The 21457-nt window shown below is 44.8% G+C and overlaps 1 protein-coding gene across 1 annotated transcript in view; it reads left to right on the plus strand.

Moving 5' to 3' along the window:
• LOC138246014 (unconventional myosin-XVB-like) overlaps positions 1-3070 on the plus strand; it is a 794810-nt gene extending 791740 nt beyond the window's left edge. Inside the window, exon 43 of the mRNA XM_069200161.1 lies at positions 1798-3070. Within this exon, the coding sequence (XP_069056262.1) occupies positions 1798-1863 (66 nt within the window). The 3' untranslated portion in view covers positions 1864-3070. The remainder of the gene's footprint in view (positions 1-1797) is intronic.
• Positions 3071-21457: the final 18387 nt, after the last annotated feature.

Here is a 21457-nt window from a genome sequence, read left to right on the forward strand (position 1 = left end):
GAGTGAGTGAGCTCCAAGCTGTTTTTGTTAGCCTGCTGTACACCACCATCTTCCCAGACAAACTGGTTTTGCGGATGCAGGCATCTTTCTTGCCCAAAGTTGTGACGCTGTTCCATGTTTAAAACATCACCTTGCCAGCTTTCTGTGCTCTGCCTCAACCCTCTAAGAAGTGACTCCATTGTTTAGAGCCCCAAAGAGTGCTCAGCTTTTATATAGATCACACCAAAGAACACTGGGTGGAAGATCCACTTTTTTGGGGGTTCTCTGAGCAAAAAAATGGAAAGCTGTGCAGAAGGGAACCACCTTTTGCTGGATAGTACTCTGCATTAAGATCTGCTATGCACCAGATAAAACAAAGCCTCCCGAAGGACTGCTTGCTCATTCTGCTAGTGTAAAAGCTACTACTATTGTGTTAGCAAATGGAATGCCTGTCCTAGACATGTGCCAGCTGGCTACGTGGGTGTCCTTCCACACGTTCACAAAGCGCTATTGTCTGGATCGTCAGGTTAGCAGAGGAGGATTTTGTCTGCTTGCTTCTACAGGACTTTCTTGTTTGAGTTCATCCATAACTCCACCTCAAAATAAGTCCGGCTTTAAAATCTGTTCATAAAGTGAGTAATCTGCAGCCAGAATTCTATAAACAAGTTACTTGCTTTCTGTAGGTCTCCTTCTGGTCTAGACTATCAAGCTACAGCTTTCTCACCAACCCTTCCATCCTCTCCGTTCTATGGGTGCCCTCTATCAATTAATAAGATCCCTAGCTTAGGAATCTGCACATTGGTCACACCAATTTGGTTTTGGAGGCCTGTGTCTGGGGGAGGGCAGTCTAAAAAGCAACTGGCGTTAGCGTGTGGGAGTGGCACCTTTATAGGTTCTGCACACCATTTCCAGAGCTGAATAGTCAGTGGAGAGCTGCACCAAGGTGAGGGATCTACGGCTAGAGTCTCTTCCAAAAAGAGTGTTACAAAAGTTAAGTAATGTTGACTTTTCTGTATCCTGATTTTCGCCTTCACAACTGTGTGCAGCCTATACACTTACCCCAGCTCTTCCATGCTTCTGTTTAAATGGCTAACTCTTCCCTCTTACAAATAACACTGGTAATGGGCCTGATAGAGGCATAATATAAATCAGGCTTCATTGGAAGCAGGCCAGCCTCTACGTCTCCAGCATGTAACGTTCTTTCTCGCTGTATGGATTTCCCTTGAAGCCAGCAAGAAGGAAAAACAAAGCACAGAGGAGACCCTTAAGTGAGGTTTTGGTGATTTTCATTCTATGTCTCCAAATATGTGATTGAGTTAGGCCGCAAAACTGCACTCCTAGACACTTAATACACTGAATTTTCAGTCCTGTCTCAGCTTAACTATATTCCAGCAACCCTTGCCCTATCTGAGCTTCTCTCTAGTTTTGTATTCTGAGGTGGCTGAGCTGTAATGCTGCACTCCTGCCTCAGATTTTGGCTTCACTATACTCCTACCTCTCTCTGAGTTTCACTCTCAACTGGTACTTATAAGCTCTGTTCTCCAAACTTTAGCTTTAGTATACTTGGGCACTACCAACTCTGTGACAGCTTAACAATGCTCCATCACTCCCAGAACTGTGTCTCTCTTCAGTATACGCCTGCATTTACAGCTTTGTTTGACCCTTGGTACACACATTCAGTCCTATGATGCACCTTCATGGTTTCTTTATTGGCAGTAGCCCTACTAAAGTTAGGGTTTTATCTGTGGATGGTTAAGTATCAAATAGTGAGAGTAAAGGCAGTCTGATGACTAGTTTCCCTTTGCCCTTTCTTTACAGGCTAAAGAAGTTTATCACACCATTGCCATCATCATGCAAGACCTGGACAGTGCTTCGCTTCCATAAGAACAACTGATCTTCTGTTGCCGATCCTGGAAAAGAAGGACCAGAACCCGCAATAGCACTGCATCATCTTCATGGTCTACCCAGAGACCATAGAATCAACGTGCACACCCTTCCCATTGTGATATCATGGAGCCCAAAGTGCGCTTGCGCCCATGGTCTTAGGTTCCTGAACTTACCTCATTTCCATATCATATTTATCCATCATATGCCTGGCCTTTAACACCAGTTTAGAGTGACAATCCATGATCACGGCCACCGCTGACTTCACTTAGAAATGATGCCCATAAGTGCATCAAGTGGAAGCTGACAAATGCTCACAATTGCATCATGCCAGACAGACGCCTACCCTTGACATTGTGCCAGGCTGACACCACTTACAGCTGTCGCCTATCAGGGTATCACAATAGATTAACTGGTGCCTAAAAATACATCACTCCACTTTCAACTCAGTGATGCCACTCAAGACTGACTCCCTGGGCAGCTTTTCAAGCTGATGCTTTTCCGTAACATCACCTCCTGGCTGATATTTACCAGGGACTTCACTTCACTGTGAAGTACACCAGTTCGGTTACTCTAGGCTTTCGTCCATAAGTGAAATCACTATATATTGACACCCAGTGAAAGAACATCGTTCAGATGTCCTCAAGCGGTATCGTTGGAGTAATACACCAGCAGACAAATTAATATGTACTTTAGTTAATAAGTTCAAAGACAAAAAATATATGCACTGTGGCAAGTACTTTATATAATGTAAAATAAAAGTGTAAATGATATTTAATTTAAAATATATAAATAATAGTTAGGGAATGTAAGGGGCTACACTTCTCCTGAATAATGTACTCTTGACACACACACACACACACACGCAGACCGATTGACATGATTGCCAGAGACCTTTCTTAATACGTTTGCGGGAGTTTGGGACGTAGTCGTACACATTCCCAGGACCAAGAAAAATTATTACAAACAAATAACCAGCTACTACCCAGGCACTAAGAGATTTATCATACCATTCACATATATGTGTGTTAAATTGTTTTTTTGTCTGAAGTGCCCAGAATGTGCTTATTTTTAATTTGGTTTTATAGAATTTTGTAAATCTAAATAATTGGAATTAATATTGCAAATGAAGTATAATAATAAAAATGATAGGCAAACATGGCAAGTGTGAAGTTACTTTCGTAATTAAAGCATCTTATTAAACTTAATTGTAGTCAGTGTTGCTATTCCTAAAATAAGAATGTTATCCAAGTTGAAATTCTTACACCGTACATCAAACTAGTTTTTGTTTATGTAGCCCCTGGTTTGCCTTACTGTAGCATTGAAAATAGTAGTTTATGCAAATCATTGGTGCTTACTTCATTGACTATACGAGGAAGAAAGACTGAGTGTGCCCCGATGGCACTGGAGCCCCATGAAACTCATGGCAGGCAACACAAAACATTTAACTCGGTATGAGAAGATACTGATAAAATACAACATTTAAAGTGGATCACAGAGTAGATCTTATCATACTGGTTAGTAAATCCTAACTCCTTAAGCTCAAATTCCTAACTACATTTTGGACACAACACCGGACTCTTGTATTTTTTTTAATATAAACAGTGAACAAAATAAATTAGTAGACTCCTAACATTTAATATAGTAACACATAGGTAGACATTGTATTTGGTGGGCGAAATAGTACAGAAAGACACTTATTCTGATAGATTCCTCATCACAAAGTATCTTCTTGGCAGCAGACTGGATCAAGAATTATTTCCTAGCCATCATGTCTCGGACACTATGTGACACCACTGTGGCACTATGTTTTGTGTAACCAGGATTTCCCTCTAACCCTGTGGAAACAAGTACTATTATGTCTACTGGAACAGGAATATTCACCTAGGGATCAATCAAAACACTGGATTATGATAATACTGCTATTCTAGTCAATATTGATATGCATAGACTTTGTGCTTATTTTTTTCTTCCAATAGTACAACGTATAGATGGATTGAAATTTTTTTTATAAACATGGCAAACATATGCAGTGTCACTAGCCATCATCATCAAGCGTGATGATTCCAGTCAATAAAGATAGCCTTGCACTAGTGATGTTGTTTTCACTTTTTCTCCAGTATTGAATATTTCATAGATTCACATGCTTGAATCAGTCCCCTTCGTCGAAGTGGGAGTCCCACAGTACCATAATAAAGCAGTATATATCACTACCACAGGCTATAACGGCAAAGAATAAGTCAGTTTAATAGCCTATCCATGTCCTTCATAAAAAAGGACCAAACTTGAACTATAACAAATCAGGTGACAGCACCCTCTAGAAGACTCCCAACGGAGAAGGGCCTTATCTATGAAGAGCGTCATCTACAATGGCTTCGCTCATATACAACAGTTGTCTATGACAGCCTCATCTAGGACAGTTGTCTACAACAGCCTTGTCCACAATGGCCTCTTCAATGAGTCTACGACGGCCTCATCTATGATGGTCATCTAAAACAGTCATCTACAACAGCCTCATATACGACAGTCATCAACGATGGCCTCATCTAAAATGGCCTCATCGTTGACGATCTCCTATGACGGCCTCGTCTATGATGGTCATCTACGATGTTCTTCTACGACAGCCTCATCCATGACAGTCGTCTACGACAGCCTCATCCATGACGGTTGTCTACAACAATGGCCTAGTCTACAAATAACTTTGTCTATGATAACCTCATCTACAATGTCTATGGCTGCATCCTCTGTGAAAAAGGCCTTATTGATGTAGGAAAGTAGCATCTTTCTGGCATAGTTACCCCCACTTTTTGCCTGGTGTCAGTGTGTTTAGACTGCGAATCAGGACCCCAGTGTCTGCGCTCTCTCCTCTGTGGTTGCTGATAAACTTTCAAACCCCACAATTGGCATACTGGTGCACCAATGTAAGTTTCTAGTATATGGTACTTGGGTACCCAGGGCATTGGTACACCAGGGTTCTCCCATGGGCTGCAGCATGTATTATGCCACCTATGGGAGCCCATGCAAACTGTGTCTGCAGGCCTGCCATTGCAGCCTGCATGAAATGGTGCGTGCACCTTTCACTTTAGATATAAGGCTTCCAATCTTCTTGGTATCCATGGGTGGGGTACTATCCAACCTGCTTTGTATCAACTGGTTTCCTCAGGGTCCTCTGAGAAGGGTCCTGTATCTGGAAAATTCCAACTGTGACGGTGCTGTGTTAGCCTATGGGACGCCCGGCTCAATAACGACTCTGCACCCGAGCACCTTTGGGATTTCTGATAATTATCTCTGATAATTCCTTACTCCCCCAGCCCTTGGGATTTTAACAGACTTACCTTGGTTGGGCACCTCCATTCTGATATCACTTAAGGTTTGCAACAACCACCCCCATCTGATCCCATGTATATCTATGCTTTTCCTGCTTGTTGCTAAGTGTATATTTTGTATGGTGATATACCAATGTTAGTATAGTAGTAGTGTTGTAAAAAAAAAAAGAATACTTTATGTTTGCAACACCTGGTGTGGTTCTTTCTTGTGTAACAATCACTGACTGACTACTGAGGTATTGTGTTGTAAGTGCTTTACACTCCCTCCTTGACAAGCCTGAGCTGCTCTCCACAGCTACCCCTAGAGAGCTTTAGTTCTCTAAGCACCAAAGCACTATCACTAAAGGTTGCCTGGACTCAGTATAGGGTGCCACACCATAGGTTTTCACCACACCTCCACCTGCCCCTCAGCGCCTTGAGACCCTAACAGGTGAGCAGCACACTCTACAAATGAATGATTGATTAACTGAGCCACCCTCCCACATTGGTGGTGCAGCAGTGGGATAAAACACTTACATTGCTTTACCACTTGGTCATCAGTGACTTTCCATAATAAAGATCACTACTGACTGGTATATACTTTACTAGTAATGTTCGGTACTTCTAAACTTTTAGTTTGGGTAGTCTGGGGTCTAGCACAGCCCTTTCTCCAAACTTCTTAAAAGTTTAGAACTCTAGGGTAGGTAGTTTAGAACGCTAGAGTAGGGTAGGTACACACTCTCACTACTCGAGTACCATGTCTATAGTTGGGGAAAATAACTAGACTCAGGAGTCTAGGTATGGGGCTTGTAAGTTCAAAGAACGTAAGACCCTGTGTTCAGCTAGGCAACTAATCTACTCTCAGAGTTGCTCATTCGGGATGACATCCGGAAACCTTGACAGGGAAAGAAAGCTAGATGAGGAGGGTGAACCACAAGTGTTGGACAGGGAGTTACCTGGTACCTCACCTGACCACACTGAGCAGGGCCATGAGGATTTTGGAGAGAACTTTGAAACTGCAGGGAGTACTATTGGTAGTACAGGGGGTGAGGGGTTGCAGTAGTAGACCCACTTTTTCTCCCTCCCCCTGGGGTGCTCAAAAGGGTTTCCAGGAGGAGTAGATCCTCCTCATCTTCCCTTGCCTCAGCATTTTCGCTGGGTCCATCCACTCCAGCTCAGAAGATGGATCCTCAATTAGGGGGTTCAACTTGCTAAAACTTTGGAAAGCAAAACTCAAGTTAAAAAAAACAGCAGCTAGCTCTTGAGAGAGAGGCCATAGAGATGTAAAGGGAAAGAAAGAATTTGGGGTTAGAACCCCATGGTGGCAGCATTCGAGAGTCCAGAGTCAGGGGAGACACCTTTGATTCTAGGAAACTTAGCAGGATAGACCCTCCTTACAAGTCTGAGGATGACATCCATAAGTGGATTACTGCTTTAGAAAGGACCTGCAAAGTCCAGAAGGTCCCTCAGATAGCAGTGGGCAGCTATCTGGTGGCTCTTCTTTGCAGACTAAGGCAGAGACAAACTTCTGCCAGTTAGAGAAGAAGATGCAGACAACTATCAAGTCTTGAAAGAGGCTCTGATTGATGGGGTTGGGCTTAGAACTGAGGAGCATAGGATTAAATTCAGGGAAACCCAGAAGGAGTCCTCTCAAGACTGGGTAGACTTTGTTCACTGTGCAGTTAAGGCTCTGAAAGGCTAGTTACATGGTAGTAATGTGCATGACTATGAAGGGCTGTACAATCTAATCACAAGAGAACACATCCTTAATAACTGTGTTTCTGGCAAACTGCACCAATACCTGGTGGACTCTGATCTGACGTCTCCCCAAGAATTGGGAAAAAAGGCAGACAAATGGGTTTGCACCAAGGTGGGTAAGAAATCCCATTGGGGGGGGGGGGGGGTGACTAAAAGAAGACTGCTTCTAAGTCTCAGGAGAAGTACTGGAACAAATCTAAAGATAAAGAAGAAAGTCTCTTCTACAGGTCCACAGAATTCTGCTGGGGGTGGGCCAAAGTCATCCTCCTCTTCCAACAAGAAACCTTGATGCTTTTTGTGTAAGGAAAAAGGACATAGGACAGGTGATAGCAACTGTCCTAAGAAAGGCATCAAGAATAGTACCGCTACTACCCCCCTAGTGCCCTTAGCAATAGCACTGGTAGTAGTACTTCAACCAAGGGTGTAGCTGGGTTCACCTTCGGTACTGCAGTGGACTCTGGCCTAATCAGAGAAACCACTGAGGCTTTCCTAATATAAGAGGGTGACATTGCCTGCAACTCTGGCTGCCTGGCCTCCTAATATGAGGAAATACAGGCAGTACTCCCTCATAAATGGTATTGAGGAAGAAGCTTACAGGGGCACAGGTGCAAATATCACCATGGTGACAAAGACTGGTGTCACCTAAGCAAATCCTAATTGGTCACAATTATCGAGTAACCAATGCTGAGAACATCACTAAGAGCCATCCCATGGTAGTTGTTAACTTTAGCTGGGGGTGGTTACTGGCCCTAAAAAGGTGTAGTGTCCTCTTCTTTTCCTGTAGAATGTCTTAGGGGCAATGATTTGGAGACTTCAGCCTGGGCTGCGATGGAGTTACATGTCTATGCAGCAGTGCTGGGCATGCCTGTGTGGCGTGGGCTCTCATTATCCTAAATGAGACTACTGGATTTCTAGGCAGCAGGATCGATAACGGTGTGGGGGACTGAGTCTGACCCACGTGTAAGGAACTCTGTCACCCTAAATCCGGTTTTTGCTCCGGCTAACTAGCAGTGCCTCATTTCTCCCATGGGGAAGAGATGATTGGGCAGCCGAGCGCATGACATCTTTGGAACTTCTCAGGGAAGTCGTGGTCACTCAGATCCAAACCAACTCTCTCATTTACAGTATGATCTCATATACAAATGACAAAGGCAGTATAAGTTTTATATAATGTTTTATTAAAACAACTCCATTTTAGATAATAAGGCGTGAGCCGCAATAACCAGAACCATACAACACAGTAGGATTGAAATAGTCACCAGGAGAGTAAAACATAAGAACAAAGCTATCATGGTGTCTAATAGTTTCTACTCTCCCTCTGCTTGTTCTATTTCGAGCACAGCATGTTAAGCTCCTAACTTGCCTTTCTGAATCACTGGGGAGACATCAGCCCTCATACCTGAGCAAAGGCCTGTGATCTTGGTTCAGCATCTTCAACGAGGCAGTCAGCGTCTAGTTGTGGTTCCCTGGTCGGAATCTCTCTCTTGCGTGTATCAGGACAAGGAAGTGTCTTTATAACTAACATGTCAGCGTGATCACAAAATGTCCCTACGCAGGAATGCCAAAGACTAAACTCCTACCACGTCTATCGGCAATGTACCAGACTGTATGCCTTGACTGAAGCACAGAGTGAACAAGAATGTGTTATGAAGAACTCCAGTGCTGAAGTAGGCTAAACAGTGTGATATGAATATAAAACACGACCGTAGAACTGGCTATTTGAAAAATAACAGTACGAAGCCTAATAAAAAGCATTTAGAGCAAAGTGCACAGAGGCTCTAAGCTGCAAGCAAATGAATAAAATACATCCAGGGCAAAGTGCACAAAGGCCTAAAACCTGAAGCTAATGCGCAAAGGATACGTAAAACTAACCACACTACACCCTCCCCTTGTCGGTAGCAAGTGGTTCCAAAAACATAAAAGTATGCCCCTGATATAAACAATACATAAAAAGATATATTTCAACAAGGTCAGAAGACAACAAAGTCATAAATTTGGGAAACGTGACGATAAAATCAAATTCAATATAATGTCAATTTTTTAGGAGAGAAAAAAAAAATCCAATTGTCAGACAGAAGCAATAGAAAGCAGGAGCTCCTCCACTTCGATATATGTCAATATCGGAAGATCCACGCCAAAATGTACCATGGAGCAGGTGTGTTCCAAAGCCCCAAAACCATTCAGGGCGGCACCCTGTGCAGGGCCTATGAATGAGACAATACCATCTTCCTCCAGGAAGGGAAGCTCATAAACTGCCTCACGAAGCAAACGCAACCGTAGTGCACAAGTCTGGGAATGAGCCCTAATCGGGAACATCAACAGATCAGTATCGACCACTGAAGGGCGCTGCAGTGAGAGACAGCCAGCCAGTGCATGTTCAAACGAGCACCAAAGGCACCGAAACACGGGTTGCACATAATCCAAAACTGGTCGGAATGACAGCGACCAGTCACACTCCAAATGTCCCAGGAGTGTTGCTCCAAAGACTGCATCATGCGTTCACGACACAGTTGCGCTGACGGGAGCAGCAATATAGGATCTCGTTGTGGCAGGACAGCCATTGCGGAAGAACAGCAGCAATAGCAAGACCCCAGCCAATAAAGCCAAAGTAATCGGGAAACCCCCAAAAATGCTTCCGAAAATAGAGTGTATAGCCGAAGGTATTAAACCGAATATGGAAGAGAAGGTGTGAGCAAAACCAACACCAATGGATTTGAAAAAATGTGCAATTCCAGCAGTGCTGGCTGCATTAAATATACGTCCCACAAGTTCACCAAAGTGACTCAAAGTTAGTATTCAAAGGGGACTGTATTTCCGCTGATGACCTTGCCACCTGAAGTGCGTAGGTCTCGCTAGCAGATGTAAGGGCCACATGCTTTTGAAACAATAAAGCCTTTAGTCGACTCAACTTGTCGAAATTCACCTTGGAAGTAGCAATATGAGGCCAGATGTCTGCCACCTCCCTAATTTGAGTGGGGGGAAACAACACTTTCCCGCAGCACGTAACGGCCTTGGTGACAACGACCACGTAAACTATTCCGGCACGCATGCCACAGCAGCGTTCGGTGTTAAGAACAATGTAACTGCCATTAGAAAGCACCTGGAAAGTATTTTTAATAACGGCGACTGGAACTCCCTTCAGATAACAAGCTAAGTTAGCAATCGAAGCGTTACACGCCCCGTGCAAGGACAGCTGTTTACAAACCATGGAATGGCTGACAGAAGTTTCGCATTCACTACCGCTAAGAAAAACCTCCCTCAAACCATTAATACATCTGTATAGAAAGGGAAGCTCCCACACCTCGGCCCGTATTTATACTTTTTGACGCTAAACTGCGCTAACGCAGTTTAGCGTAAAAAAATTCTGCGCCGGCTAACGCCATTCTGAAGCGCCATGCGGGCGCCGTATTTATTGAATGGCGTTAGCCGCCGCAAGCAGACCGGCGCTGCCTGGTGTGCGTGGAAAAAAACCACGTACACCAGGCAGCGCCGGCATAGGGAAAAATGGCGTTAGGGCGTCTTAAAAATGGCGCAAGTCAGGTTGACGCTAAAAAATCGTCTTAACCCGATTTGCGCCATTTTACACGACGCCCAGACGCCATTTACATGACTCCTGTCTTAGTAAAGACAGGAGTCATGCCCCCTTGCCCAATGGCCATGCCCAGGGGACTTCTGTCCCCTGGGCATGGTCATTGGGCATTGTGGCATGTAGGTGGGCACAAATCAGGCCCCCCATGCCAAAAAAAAATTATAAAAAATTATACTTACCTGAATGTCCCTGGGGTGGGTCCCTCCATCCTTGGGTGTCCTCCTGGGGTGGGCAAGGGTGGCAGGGGGGGTCCCTGGGGGCAGGGGAGGGCACCTGTGGGCTCATTTTGAGCCCACAGGCCCCTTAACGCCTACCCTGACCCAGGCGTTAAAAAGTGGCGCAAATGCGGGGTTTTTTGACCCGACCACTCCCGGGCGTGATTTTTGCCCGGGAGTATAAATACGACGCATTTGCGTCGCCGTCATTTTTTTTTTAGACGGGAACACCTTCCTTGCATCTCATTAACGCAAAGAAGGCGTTCACGCAAAAAAATGACGCTATTTGCCCATACTTTGGCGCTAGACGCGTCTAACGCCAAAGTATAAATATGGCGTTAGTTTTGCGCCGAATTTGCGTCGAAAAAAACGACGCTAATTCGGCGCAAACGGAGTATAAATATGCCCCCTCGTGTATGTAACTGTCTCCCAACCCTTCGTATCTACCCACCGGAATGTGCTTCAAACAAGAAGTAAATTGCAGAGTGGAGATAGGCAAATTAATAACCCCATGAATCAACCACTCAGCTGATGGAATCTCAGCAACCGTGAAAGGCAGTTTGTCCAATTTTTCAATATTTAACATGACATACGTCGCTTCCTTTTTTGCCATCAGCTGTTGTTGATGAGTTAAATTAAAGGAGACAAAGATCTCTCTGGCACGAATGTGCTGCCACGGAACGCGACCTGCCTTCAAGGTCTGTAGAGTCCAACCCAGCTGCATGATGGACCGCGTCTGACTCTGCCCATGATATAAAGAAGACATATCCGATTTAATAATGTCTATAGCAGAGGAAACAATGCTGTCAATTGTGTAAACACGGTCAGAAAGGGTATGCATGCCATTATCCACAACAGACAAAGCCTGTATCAGGTTTTCCTGATCAATTTGCCTCAGCCGGGCCGCTGCCTCCTGTTGTGAAAGCTTCCAAATCTCATTATATACTTCGTATAAAAATCTTTTCTTCCGAGGTACCTTAGGTCCTGACAAAAAATCTTGTAAGTCAGTATCATTAGACAGTAACGTGAGATGTGATTTAACTGCATCCAGCGTGGATGATTTCAACCATTGCTGACAAAGCTTTCCCACGCTGTATGTAGTTATGATATCAGCATGTTCTGGTGAAATGTAGCGAGGGTCTGCCCTACTAGTCCTGAACCCCCCTGAAGAGGTGACAAAACGTTGATGACACTTATTAGTATCTACAGGCCATAATAACCACCTGCCCGGATGTACCAATGAAGTGTTAAGCGTACCATTCTGGACCCAGTGTGTAAACTCATTAAACGTAGCATTAACATATCGCTGCCAATTGTTCAATTTGGAAGGGACAGGTATACTAGGCAAATTTAACTCTGTAATCGTTGCCAAGCCCAAACAGCTAGTCTGTTGCACTGTGTCATTGAGGAAAATCATCTGCCAGGGATAATACATGCTCTAAATAATGTGTCCTTGCCTTGCATCTGCCAATTTTTCGTTCCCCAGACACTTTTCAAGTCAACAGTCTTAAACCAATATTCATACCCTTCAACCGAAAGTTTAGACACAAATAAATTCGAATACAGCAATTTAGTATCGGTTAATAACATTTGCTTATTAGCATACGGAGTAACTTTAAAATAGTAAGACCTAGCATTTTGTTGATTATGCCCAGAAAAATATGCAAATTTATCATAATATGTTTTTGAACTCCCCTGTGGAGGAGTCGGGCAATGTTCCCATTGCACATAATCAAATATGGACTTAGGGCTACTTGCTTTATGAATAAAGTGGTGTCCATAATAGTTGTAGCAAAACATGTCACCATGATTATCTCTAAATAGGTAAGCATCTTCATCGTCATAAACAGTATAATATTGCAATTCTGTCATCATAGAATCTACTGTCTTCACATCCCAATCATCAGAAACAATGCCTGGTATAACAATAGCATTCATTGATAACTTGAGAACATACGATATTTGAATCAATTCAGTGGGACCATATATATCAAACATTACTTTATCCCACACAATCCCATCCGGAATCGGTATCACAGAAATGTTTACATTGGACAAGTCTCTTCGAACCATATGGGACGAAAAATGTGGTTTTAACACTGTCTCCACGTGCTCAATGTCAGATCGTTCAGGAAGAAAATGACCATGTATTACTAGAAAAAAAGTCACCACAAAAAAAAAAAAAGAGTCATTACAGCCATAAAAAGCCACAAATAGTTCCAGGGAAAAACAAAGTATGTGCGTTTAAGCCAACACAGCAGCTTACGTGGACCTCGGATTGAAGATAGTGATGACAAGGAGTCGGACAGGGCACCATCAGTGTCGTTGAAGCAGCCAGAGGCAGTTCTTGCAAAAGGTGCAACTGTGAACAAAGAAGCAGATGGAGGCTCTCGCCTTGGCACACTGTAAACCACATGTTCAGAAACATCAGTAGAACGTACAGCAACTTGATCAAAAGATTCCAAATTAATCGTCGTCTGTGGAACAATCGCAAGATCATCTTCCACCCTCCCCAAGCTCGGAGAGGAAACAGCATCGGTGCAAATCACCTGCAGCGGGACTTCTTCCCCAGTAGTGAGAGGGATTCCGGAACTACTGGGTGTCCCTCTTGGTCTGCTGTGCAGAATCGGCCACATGTTGTAACTTGACATTATCAATGGAAACAAAGCAATTTCCTTTGGCCCCGTGCAGCGGCGGTAAAATTACAGTTCTTGTGCCGCTAACCCCTAATACAGGGACTTTTGCTCGATAAGAAGGACCAAATTCTTTCTTTACTGCGACCTTTTCACGCACTAGATCCCCAATCCTGGGTATCCAACCAGTAGGTGTTACTGGCGCATCCTTAATTCCTGAGGAGGCAGTACTTGGAGAAGAGTTATCGTCACGGAATTGTTGTAAATCCTGCAAAACAGTGACACGATCATTTATGTCAAAAGGCGTATCTGCCGCCTCCACACCAGGACCATCTAGATCAGGAACATACATTTGTGTTCCGAACAAGCACTCATATGAAGTACGACCCCCCAGTGACCTTCTAGGCAAGTTATTAAGGCCCATATTTATACTTTTTGACGCAAAACTGCGCTAACGCAGTTTAGCGCCAAAAAAATTAGCGCCGGCTAACGCCATTCTGAAGCACCATGCGGGCGCCGTATTTATTGAATGGCGTTAGCCGGCGTTAGCCGACCGGCGCTGCCTGGTGTGCGTGAAAAAAAAACACGTACACCAGGCAGCGCCGGCATAGGGAAAAATGGCGTTTGGGCATCCAAAAATGGGGCAAGTCAGGCTGAGGCAAAAAAAATGTCTTAACCCGATTTGCGCCATTTTTTTTGGGCGCCCAGACGCCATTAACATGACTCCTGTCTTAGCAAAGACAGGAGTCATGCCCCCTTGCCCAATGGCCATGCCCAGGGGACTTCTGTCCCCTCGGCATGGTCATTGGGCATAGTGGCATGTAGGGGGGCACAAATCAGGCCCCCCTATGCCAAAATCTTTTTTTTTTTTAAATACTTACCACAACTTACCTTCTCTTCCCTGGGGTGGGTCCCTCCATCCTTGGGTGTCCTCTTGGGGTGGGCAAGGGTGGCAGGGGGTGTCCCTGGGGGCTTGGGAGGGCACCTCTGGGCTCATTCTGAGCCCACAGGTCCCTTAACGCCTGCCCTGACCCAGGTGCTAAAATCCGGCGCAAATGCGGGTTTTTTAGTCCCGCCCACTCCCGGGCGTCATTTTTGCCCGGGAGTATAAATCCGACGCAATAGCATCGCAGTCATTTTTTTAGACGGGAACGCCTACCTTGCATATCATTAACGCAAGGAAGGTGTTCACGCAAAAAAATGACGCTAACTCCATGAACTTTGGCGCTAGACGCGTCTAACGCCAAAGTATAAATATGGAGTTAGTTTTGCGTCGAATTTGCGTCGAAAAAAACAACGCAAATTCGGCGCAAACGGAGTATAAATATGCCCCGCAGTGCTCTCTGTACTCCATACAGGTGGGCTAGCCAACTACGACCCGTACCTATAACTCTGGCCGTTAAGGATTGCTTTAAATCACGATTTAAACGCTCCACAACAGAATTTCCCTCGGGATGAAATGGAGACGAGAACTGGAGCTGGACCCCCAACGAAGCCATGGTGTCCCTGAATGCCTTAGAGGAAAAAGCAGGGCCCTGGTCCGAATGAAAAGCCGCAACTGCAAATGTATCGACAAAGATACGCAACTGCAAATGTATCGACAAAGATGCGCAAATCTTTAATAACAGTTCGAGCGTCAGCCGAGCGTTGTGGCCAGACCCACACAAATCTGGAGCACGAATCTACAGCAACCAAAATATATTTATATGCACTATCTGGTGTCAGCGGACCACAATGATCCAAGTACACACACTGTAAAGGTTTATTTGAAATCAGAAGGGGCGTCTGCTGCGGGCGTCTAGCCGACGAAGCTTTAATTTGTTGACAAACGTCACAACAAAGGACATACTGCTTTGTCTCTTTATAGAGACCAGGCCACCAGTAACGAGCCTGTAAAAGTGAAATCGTGGCAGCCACACCAGCATGTGCAGATGCCGCCCCCTCATGTGCTGCAGAAATTAAGCGAGGTCTCTCAATTTTATTGGGCATTTCACGTACACCAATGCCTGGAATGTTAACAACAGCATTTAGCACACTATTCAAGCAGTAACTATATTTAGAAGGAAATCCTTTAGGAAAGGGCGTGCCATCAGCCGTAGCCTTTATGGCAGCTGAAATCTCCGTGTCTGGTTTGGAACTCGAACGAGTTACTGCGGCCACAGTGGCGACAGCCACTGCCGACTTCGCGGCTTCATCAGCCAAAGTATTCCCAGCAACGTGTATTCCAACGCGCTGGTGTCCAAGTGTATGTACAATATGGACCTTAGGAAGCGTTTCTTTCAAATCCGCAACTTTACCCCACAGCAATTTGTGTTTAATGGTGTTGCCTTTAGTGTCTCTGAACCCATTTAACTTCCAATAGTGTAAATATTCATTGAAAGACTGAACACAGTAGTAGGAGTCACAGACTAGCAAGGTCAAAGTCGCCGGATCCGCGTGTTCCAATGCTAACAATAAAGCTTTGAGCTCAGCCAGCTGTGCCGTACAATCTCCCAAAGTTTGAGTATAGGTATGTCGGGGGCAGAACACTTCACCCTCCATAGTGCCGCTCACCACCTCACATGCAGCAGAATATTGTTGTTTAGTCCCAACCGCTGGTTGCGCAGAGCCATCGGTATACATGACCACCTGATATTGGTCAATTGGCAACGTGCCAGCAGGAACTGGGTATTCCATTTCATATTGAAGAAATTCTTGAGTCCGGAATTTAGGGTCAAATATGTAATTTACATCAGTGGCTGTCAAAGACGTAGCCCATTGTATCCATCGCAGGTGTAAAGCTTTCGAATTAGGAACACTCGCTTTTGTAACAGCCTCTAAGGCTGGAATTGGGGAAACGACAATAATGCGTTGGCCCTGGGCAAGAGGTCTTTCTTTAATCACAGCCATCTGTACTGCAGTGAGTATTTTCTCAATCTGTGCAAATCGTTGTTCTGCAGCAGAATACAAGTGGGACTTGTATGCAATCAGGACTGTCTCACCCTCATTAAAGGTGACATATGTAAACCCAACAGCCCCAGGTATCACCCTGATGACTAAATGCGTTTTATTGTCCTGTGTGTGTAAATGTTGAACTGCTAAGAGATCAGTTTGCAAATCTCGTAGTATATGTGTATGCTCAATCGTCCAAAATCTATTCGAAAAATTCGGTCGAATCAACTCGTATAAAGGTTTTATACGCGTAGCATAATCAGGAATGTAAGTTCTGCCAAAATTCAGAAACCCCAACAATGATTGGAGCTTCCGAACCGTATTAGGAGGCTGCAATAAAGCACATTTCTCCAAAAAATGTGGCGCTAAGCTCTTGCCCTCACTCGACAACTCATATCCCAGGAAAATGACACTGAGGAAGGCAATCTTCGATTTCTTAAAATTAAACTTATAGCCAATGTCAGCAAACCCCACAGCAATGCGTGCTACACGCCTGAGATGCTGCAGAATCTCATTGTCTGTCAAATATATATCATCAACATATGATAATGCTTCAGGGTCCAACTCGTGCAGAATTTCAGTAACAAGAGCCGAAAATAGTCCTGGGCTATTCTTATACCCCTGAGGCAAACGACAAAACTTTTTCTGAGAGCCAAACGCACTGAAACTGGTATAGTCCCGACTTTCGGGCGCTATATTTTGGCAGAAAAACCCATTCGAGATATCTGACGTTGTTTTGTATTTTTTACGCACTGCGCTGCGCTATGTGAATTCTGTATTGCATATGTGCGTGTATGTCCATTTAAATGTCTGTAATCCACCACAATCCTATATGAATGGTCCGGTTTAGCAACTGGAAATAAGGGATTATTCATCGGTGAGACACAGGGTTCAATTACACCCTGGTACTCCAATTGTGTAAGAATTTTCCTAACCGATGCCCTTGCCTCAAATTTGATAGGATACTGCAGCTGTGGCTGAGGTTCGCCCCTTATTGGAATTACATGATAAGGTGATTGTCTATCCCACCCCACGTTATTTCTATATAGGGCGGGGGCCTGTGCTAGAGCCATGTTTTACTATAGGACTCCACTAGTTCTCTCGGAACAAGTGGTGAGAAGGAAGGTGTAATAACCTCCTCCCCAACCGGACAGTCGCGAACAAAGTCAGGTGGCCAATCTTGTTCGGCCAGCAGAACGTCATATGATTTTACCACATGGTCCCAAAAGATGGCGTGTACAATGCGGTCAATGTCCCCTTCTAATCGCAGAGTTACTTTATATACTCTATCAGGATCAGAAACTCGCATATCCGCTGTTTCGACTTGTATGAAGTCATCAGTTGCTTTCACCTCCAGATGCTCTGGAAGACTCCGGCGAACTATTGTGACCTCTGCCGCGCTGTCTAACAGTGCTAACGCCCATGTCTTGCTCGTCAAGAGAACTCTCTTCTTGAGCGGCATGTCTAACTGAGACTGCTGCCACTTTCTTCTTTTTAAATTGTTGTTTTTGTTGCAGTGGTTTCTCTTCTTGTTTAATAGAAACCTCTGTTGAGCGTTGTGAGTCCTGTCTCGGTTTCACGTACTCAGTTCTGCGCTCAGACCGCCCACCTCTCTCACTTCTCTTGTCCGAGGAGTCCTGAAAGGAACGAGATTGGCGTGTATCAGTATATTGCTATCTATCAGGCGTCTTCAAATTATCCCTATTCCTGAGATTATACCTATTCTGCGGGGTCTCCGGTTGGGGAGACTGTCCCCCATCTTTCTTAGGTGTTTGCTGTTTCTTTTCCCAGCGCTTTTTAGTACCCTCAGGTTGCTGTTTTTTAGCATTATCTTTATTATTTTTACCCTCTGCGGAACGTTCCGAAGACGCATTCGCACTGCTAGTGCTACTGCCTCTCCCTTGAGATTACTCAAAATAATAGAATTAACTGTGGCAAAATTACCCATCAACTGCATGCCCAAATCTAAGGGAGGGGCAGCCCCATATTCATCTTGAATTTGTTTAAGTACCTCCGGTAAATTAGCTAATGTCGGTGTACCATGTGCCGTAGTGTAGAGCGAGGCAAACACCGTACCCCAGGTATTACAATGATCCACAGTAGGAACCATCCCATACGGCAAACACATCGTCAAAATTCTATGTTTATCCTGAGGTCCCGTACGGGGAAATACTGCTTCCAGCGTATTAATTTTTTGCACCAGCCAAAATGGAGTTTCCCCACGTTTAGCCGGTACTTTACCCATAACTGAGTGTATAGTGGCTGGATTAATACCCGGAACCACTGCTTGTGGGTGCGCCGGAGCAGCACGCGCTGCATTAGTATTTAATGCCTGCATTACAAACTGAACCAGTCTTCTGTATGTAGTTGCTAAGTCTATATATAAACGACGCACGTCAGCCACTGCCAAATTAGCAACCGCAGGATATGGTGTGTAAGTAGCCAATAAAGGCCAGGTCGAAGCATCATTACTCAGTGGACCTAACCTTACTTGCGCTACTGTGTGTGGGAGGGCGCCATCAAGCCAATTATGGTGTTCTTGATAAGATAAAGGTATCTCTAAGTATGCATAAGCCCTGTATTGTCCAGGGACATTCGCAACAGTGTATTCGTGAAAAGTGTTTGTACCCCCATCAACAGCTGGAAAAAGACCCAAGAATAAAAAAGTTCTGTTCTATAGGCTGCATGGGCGTCCACCACAAAAGTGACCGGACCCCCCTGGACCGTCAGTCCATGTGCTATCAGATGTCCTGTGAGCGGGTGTCGCATATTAGGCGCTATATTCACTACATTAGGATTCGCCATTTGTAAAAACAGCACCAGGTCAGAGAAGGCACACCAATATCGGGGTTTTCCTTTCAAAGTTCAAGCTTGAACAACCAACCACTAAGTAATAGGATGCCTATCCCGTGGTGGCGGAAATCCTCAGCCCCACGGACGTCTCCGCTTACGGAACCGAGGAGTCAATATATATATGAGACCGAGAGAGTCAGCCGGACCTAAAAATTCGAGCCAGACCAATCGTTGGCGGCGCCATGTCGCGTGGGCTCTCATTATCCTAAATGAGACTACTGGATTTCTAGGCAGCAGGATCGATAACGGTGTGGGGGACTGAGTCTGACCCACGTGTAAGGAACTCTGTCACCCTAAATCCGGTTTTTGCTCCGGCTAACTAGCAGTGCCTCATTTCTCCCACGGGGAAGAAATGATTGGGCAGCCGAGCGCATGACATCTTTAGAACTTCTCAGGGAAGTCGTGGTCACTCAGATCCAAACCAACTCTCTCATTTACAGTATGATCTCATATACAAATGACAAAGGCAGTATAAGTTTTAGATAATGTTTTAATAAAACGACTGCATTTTAGATAAGGCGTGAGCCGCAATAACCAGAACCATACAACACAGTAGGATTGAAATAGTCACCAGGAGAGTAAAACATAAGAACAAAGCTATCATGGTGTCTAATAGTTTCTACTCTCCCTCTGCTTGTTCTATTTCGAGCACAGCATGTTAAGCTCCTAACTTGCCTTTCTGAATCACTGGGGAGACATCAGCCCTCATACCTGAGCAAAGGCCTGTGATCTTGGTTCAGCATCTGCAACGAGGCAGTCAGCGTCTAGTTGTGGTTCCCTGGTCGGAATCTCCCTCTTGCGTGTATCGGGACAAGGAAGTGTCTTTATAACTAACATGTCAGCGTGATCACAAAATGTCCCTACGCAGGAATGCCAAAGACTAAACTCCTACCACGTCTATCGGCAATGTACCAGACTGTATCCTTGACTGAAGCACAGAGTGAACAAGAATGTGTTATGGAGAACTCCAGTGCTGAAGTAGGCTAAACAGTGTGATATGAATATAAAACAAGATCGTAGAACTGGCTATTTGAAAAATAACAGTACGAAGCCTAATAAAAAGCATTTAGAGCAAAGTGCACAGAGGCTCTAACCTGCAAGCAAATGAATAAAATACATCCAGGGCAAAGTGCACAAAGGCCTAAAGCCTGAAGCTAATGCGCAAAGGATACGTAAAACTAACCACACTACACCTGCAAGTGTCTTTGTGACTATAGGAGCACTGGCCAAGAAACAGGGAGAACAAGGAGCCCTGGGGCATGAAACTATGGCCCAGCCAGCTCCCTAGAAGAGAGGAAGGAAGGGTAAGAAATTACCCTCTGCCCAGAGTTCATGTGAGGATCAATCTCCTCAGAGAGATGATCTTGCCCCTTGTGAGGAACCTACACCAGAGGAGCTTGGGCCGGACACTGCAGAGCCCTTGGTTTCAGGGGGACCCTCTGGGGGAAGAATTGGGACTGGAGTAGAAATAATTTCCCTCTCTCGAAGGTTCCAGATAGCAAGCTGCTGCAGAATAGGCAGGGAATGACAGTAGACCCCACAGGTTCTATTGGTGAAATGGGATCCTATACTGTGAGGCTAGGGACCCCAAGCCTGGTGCTACCAGGAGGTTGGTCATACCTCAGAGGTTTAGGGAGTTCCTATTGACCTTAGCTCATGACATTCCCCTCGCAGGACATCTTTGGTCAATTAAGACGTGGGACAGACTTGTTCCACACTTTCATTGGCCCCACGTCTTAAGACTCAGGAGTTTTATACCTCCTGTGTCACCTGCCAAGCCAGTGGCAAGTTCAGGTGACACTACAAAGCCCCCCTTAATCCCACTACCTGTGACTGGGGTTCCCTTTGAGATTGTAGGGATTCACACTGTTTGTCCCCTTAGCCCTCCCACAGCCTCTGGGAACATATTTATTCTGGTGGTGGTGGACCATGCTACCAGATAACTAGAAGCCATTATTCTTAGGCTGTTCTGCTTTCCTACTTATCTCATATCAGAGCTTACAGAACCTCTCTGGAATGCACTTCTGAGTTCAAAGAAGACCTTTATTGTTGTTCATTCTTCCCCACCCACAAGTTCTTGAGAGACGAATTAATAGACTTCAAGCACACGTTCAAAAGAGTAAAAGTAGTTGCAGCAATGAAAACAAAATATATCACAGTACTTCTCAGTTGCAATGTACACAGCAGATTATATTAGCAAAGCATAAAAGTTCAAATTCATCACCGTATGAGCAAGTAGGACCTATCTTCAGCTTCATCTTTCTGGGGTCTGCAAGTTGATGACTCCGGTCAACTGCGAGAAAGAGATTA

This window comes from Pleurodeles waltl, chromosome 7 (assembly GCF_031143425.1).
Source record: "Pleurodeles waltl isolate 20211129_DDA chromosome 7, aPleWal1.hap1.20221129, whole genome shotgun sequence".
NCBI lineage: Eukaryota > Metazoa > Chordata > Amphibia > Caudata > Salamandridae > Pleurodeles > Pleurodeles waltl.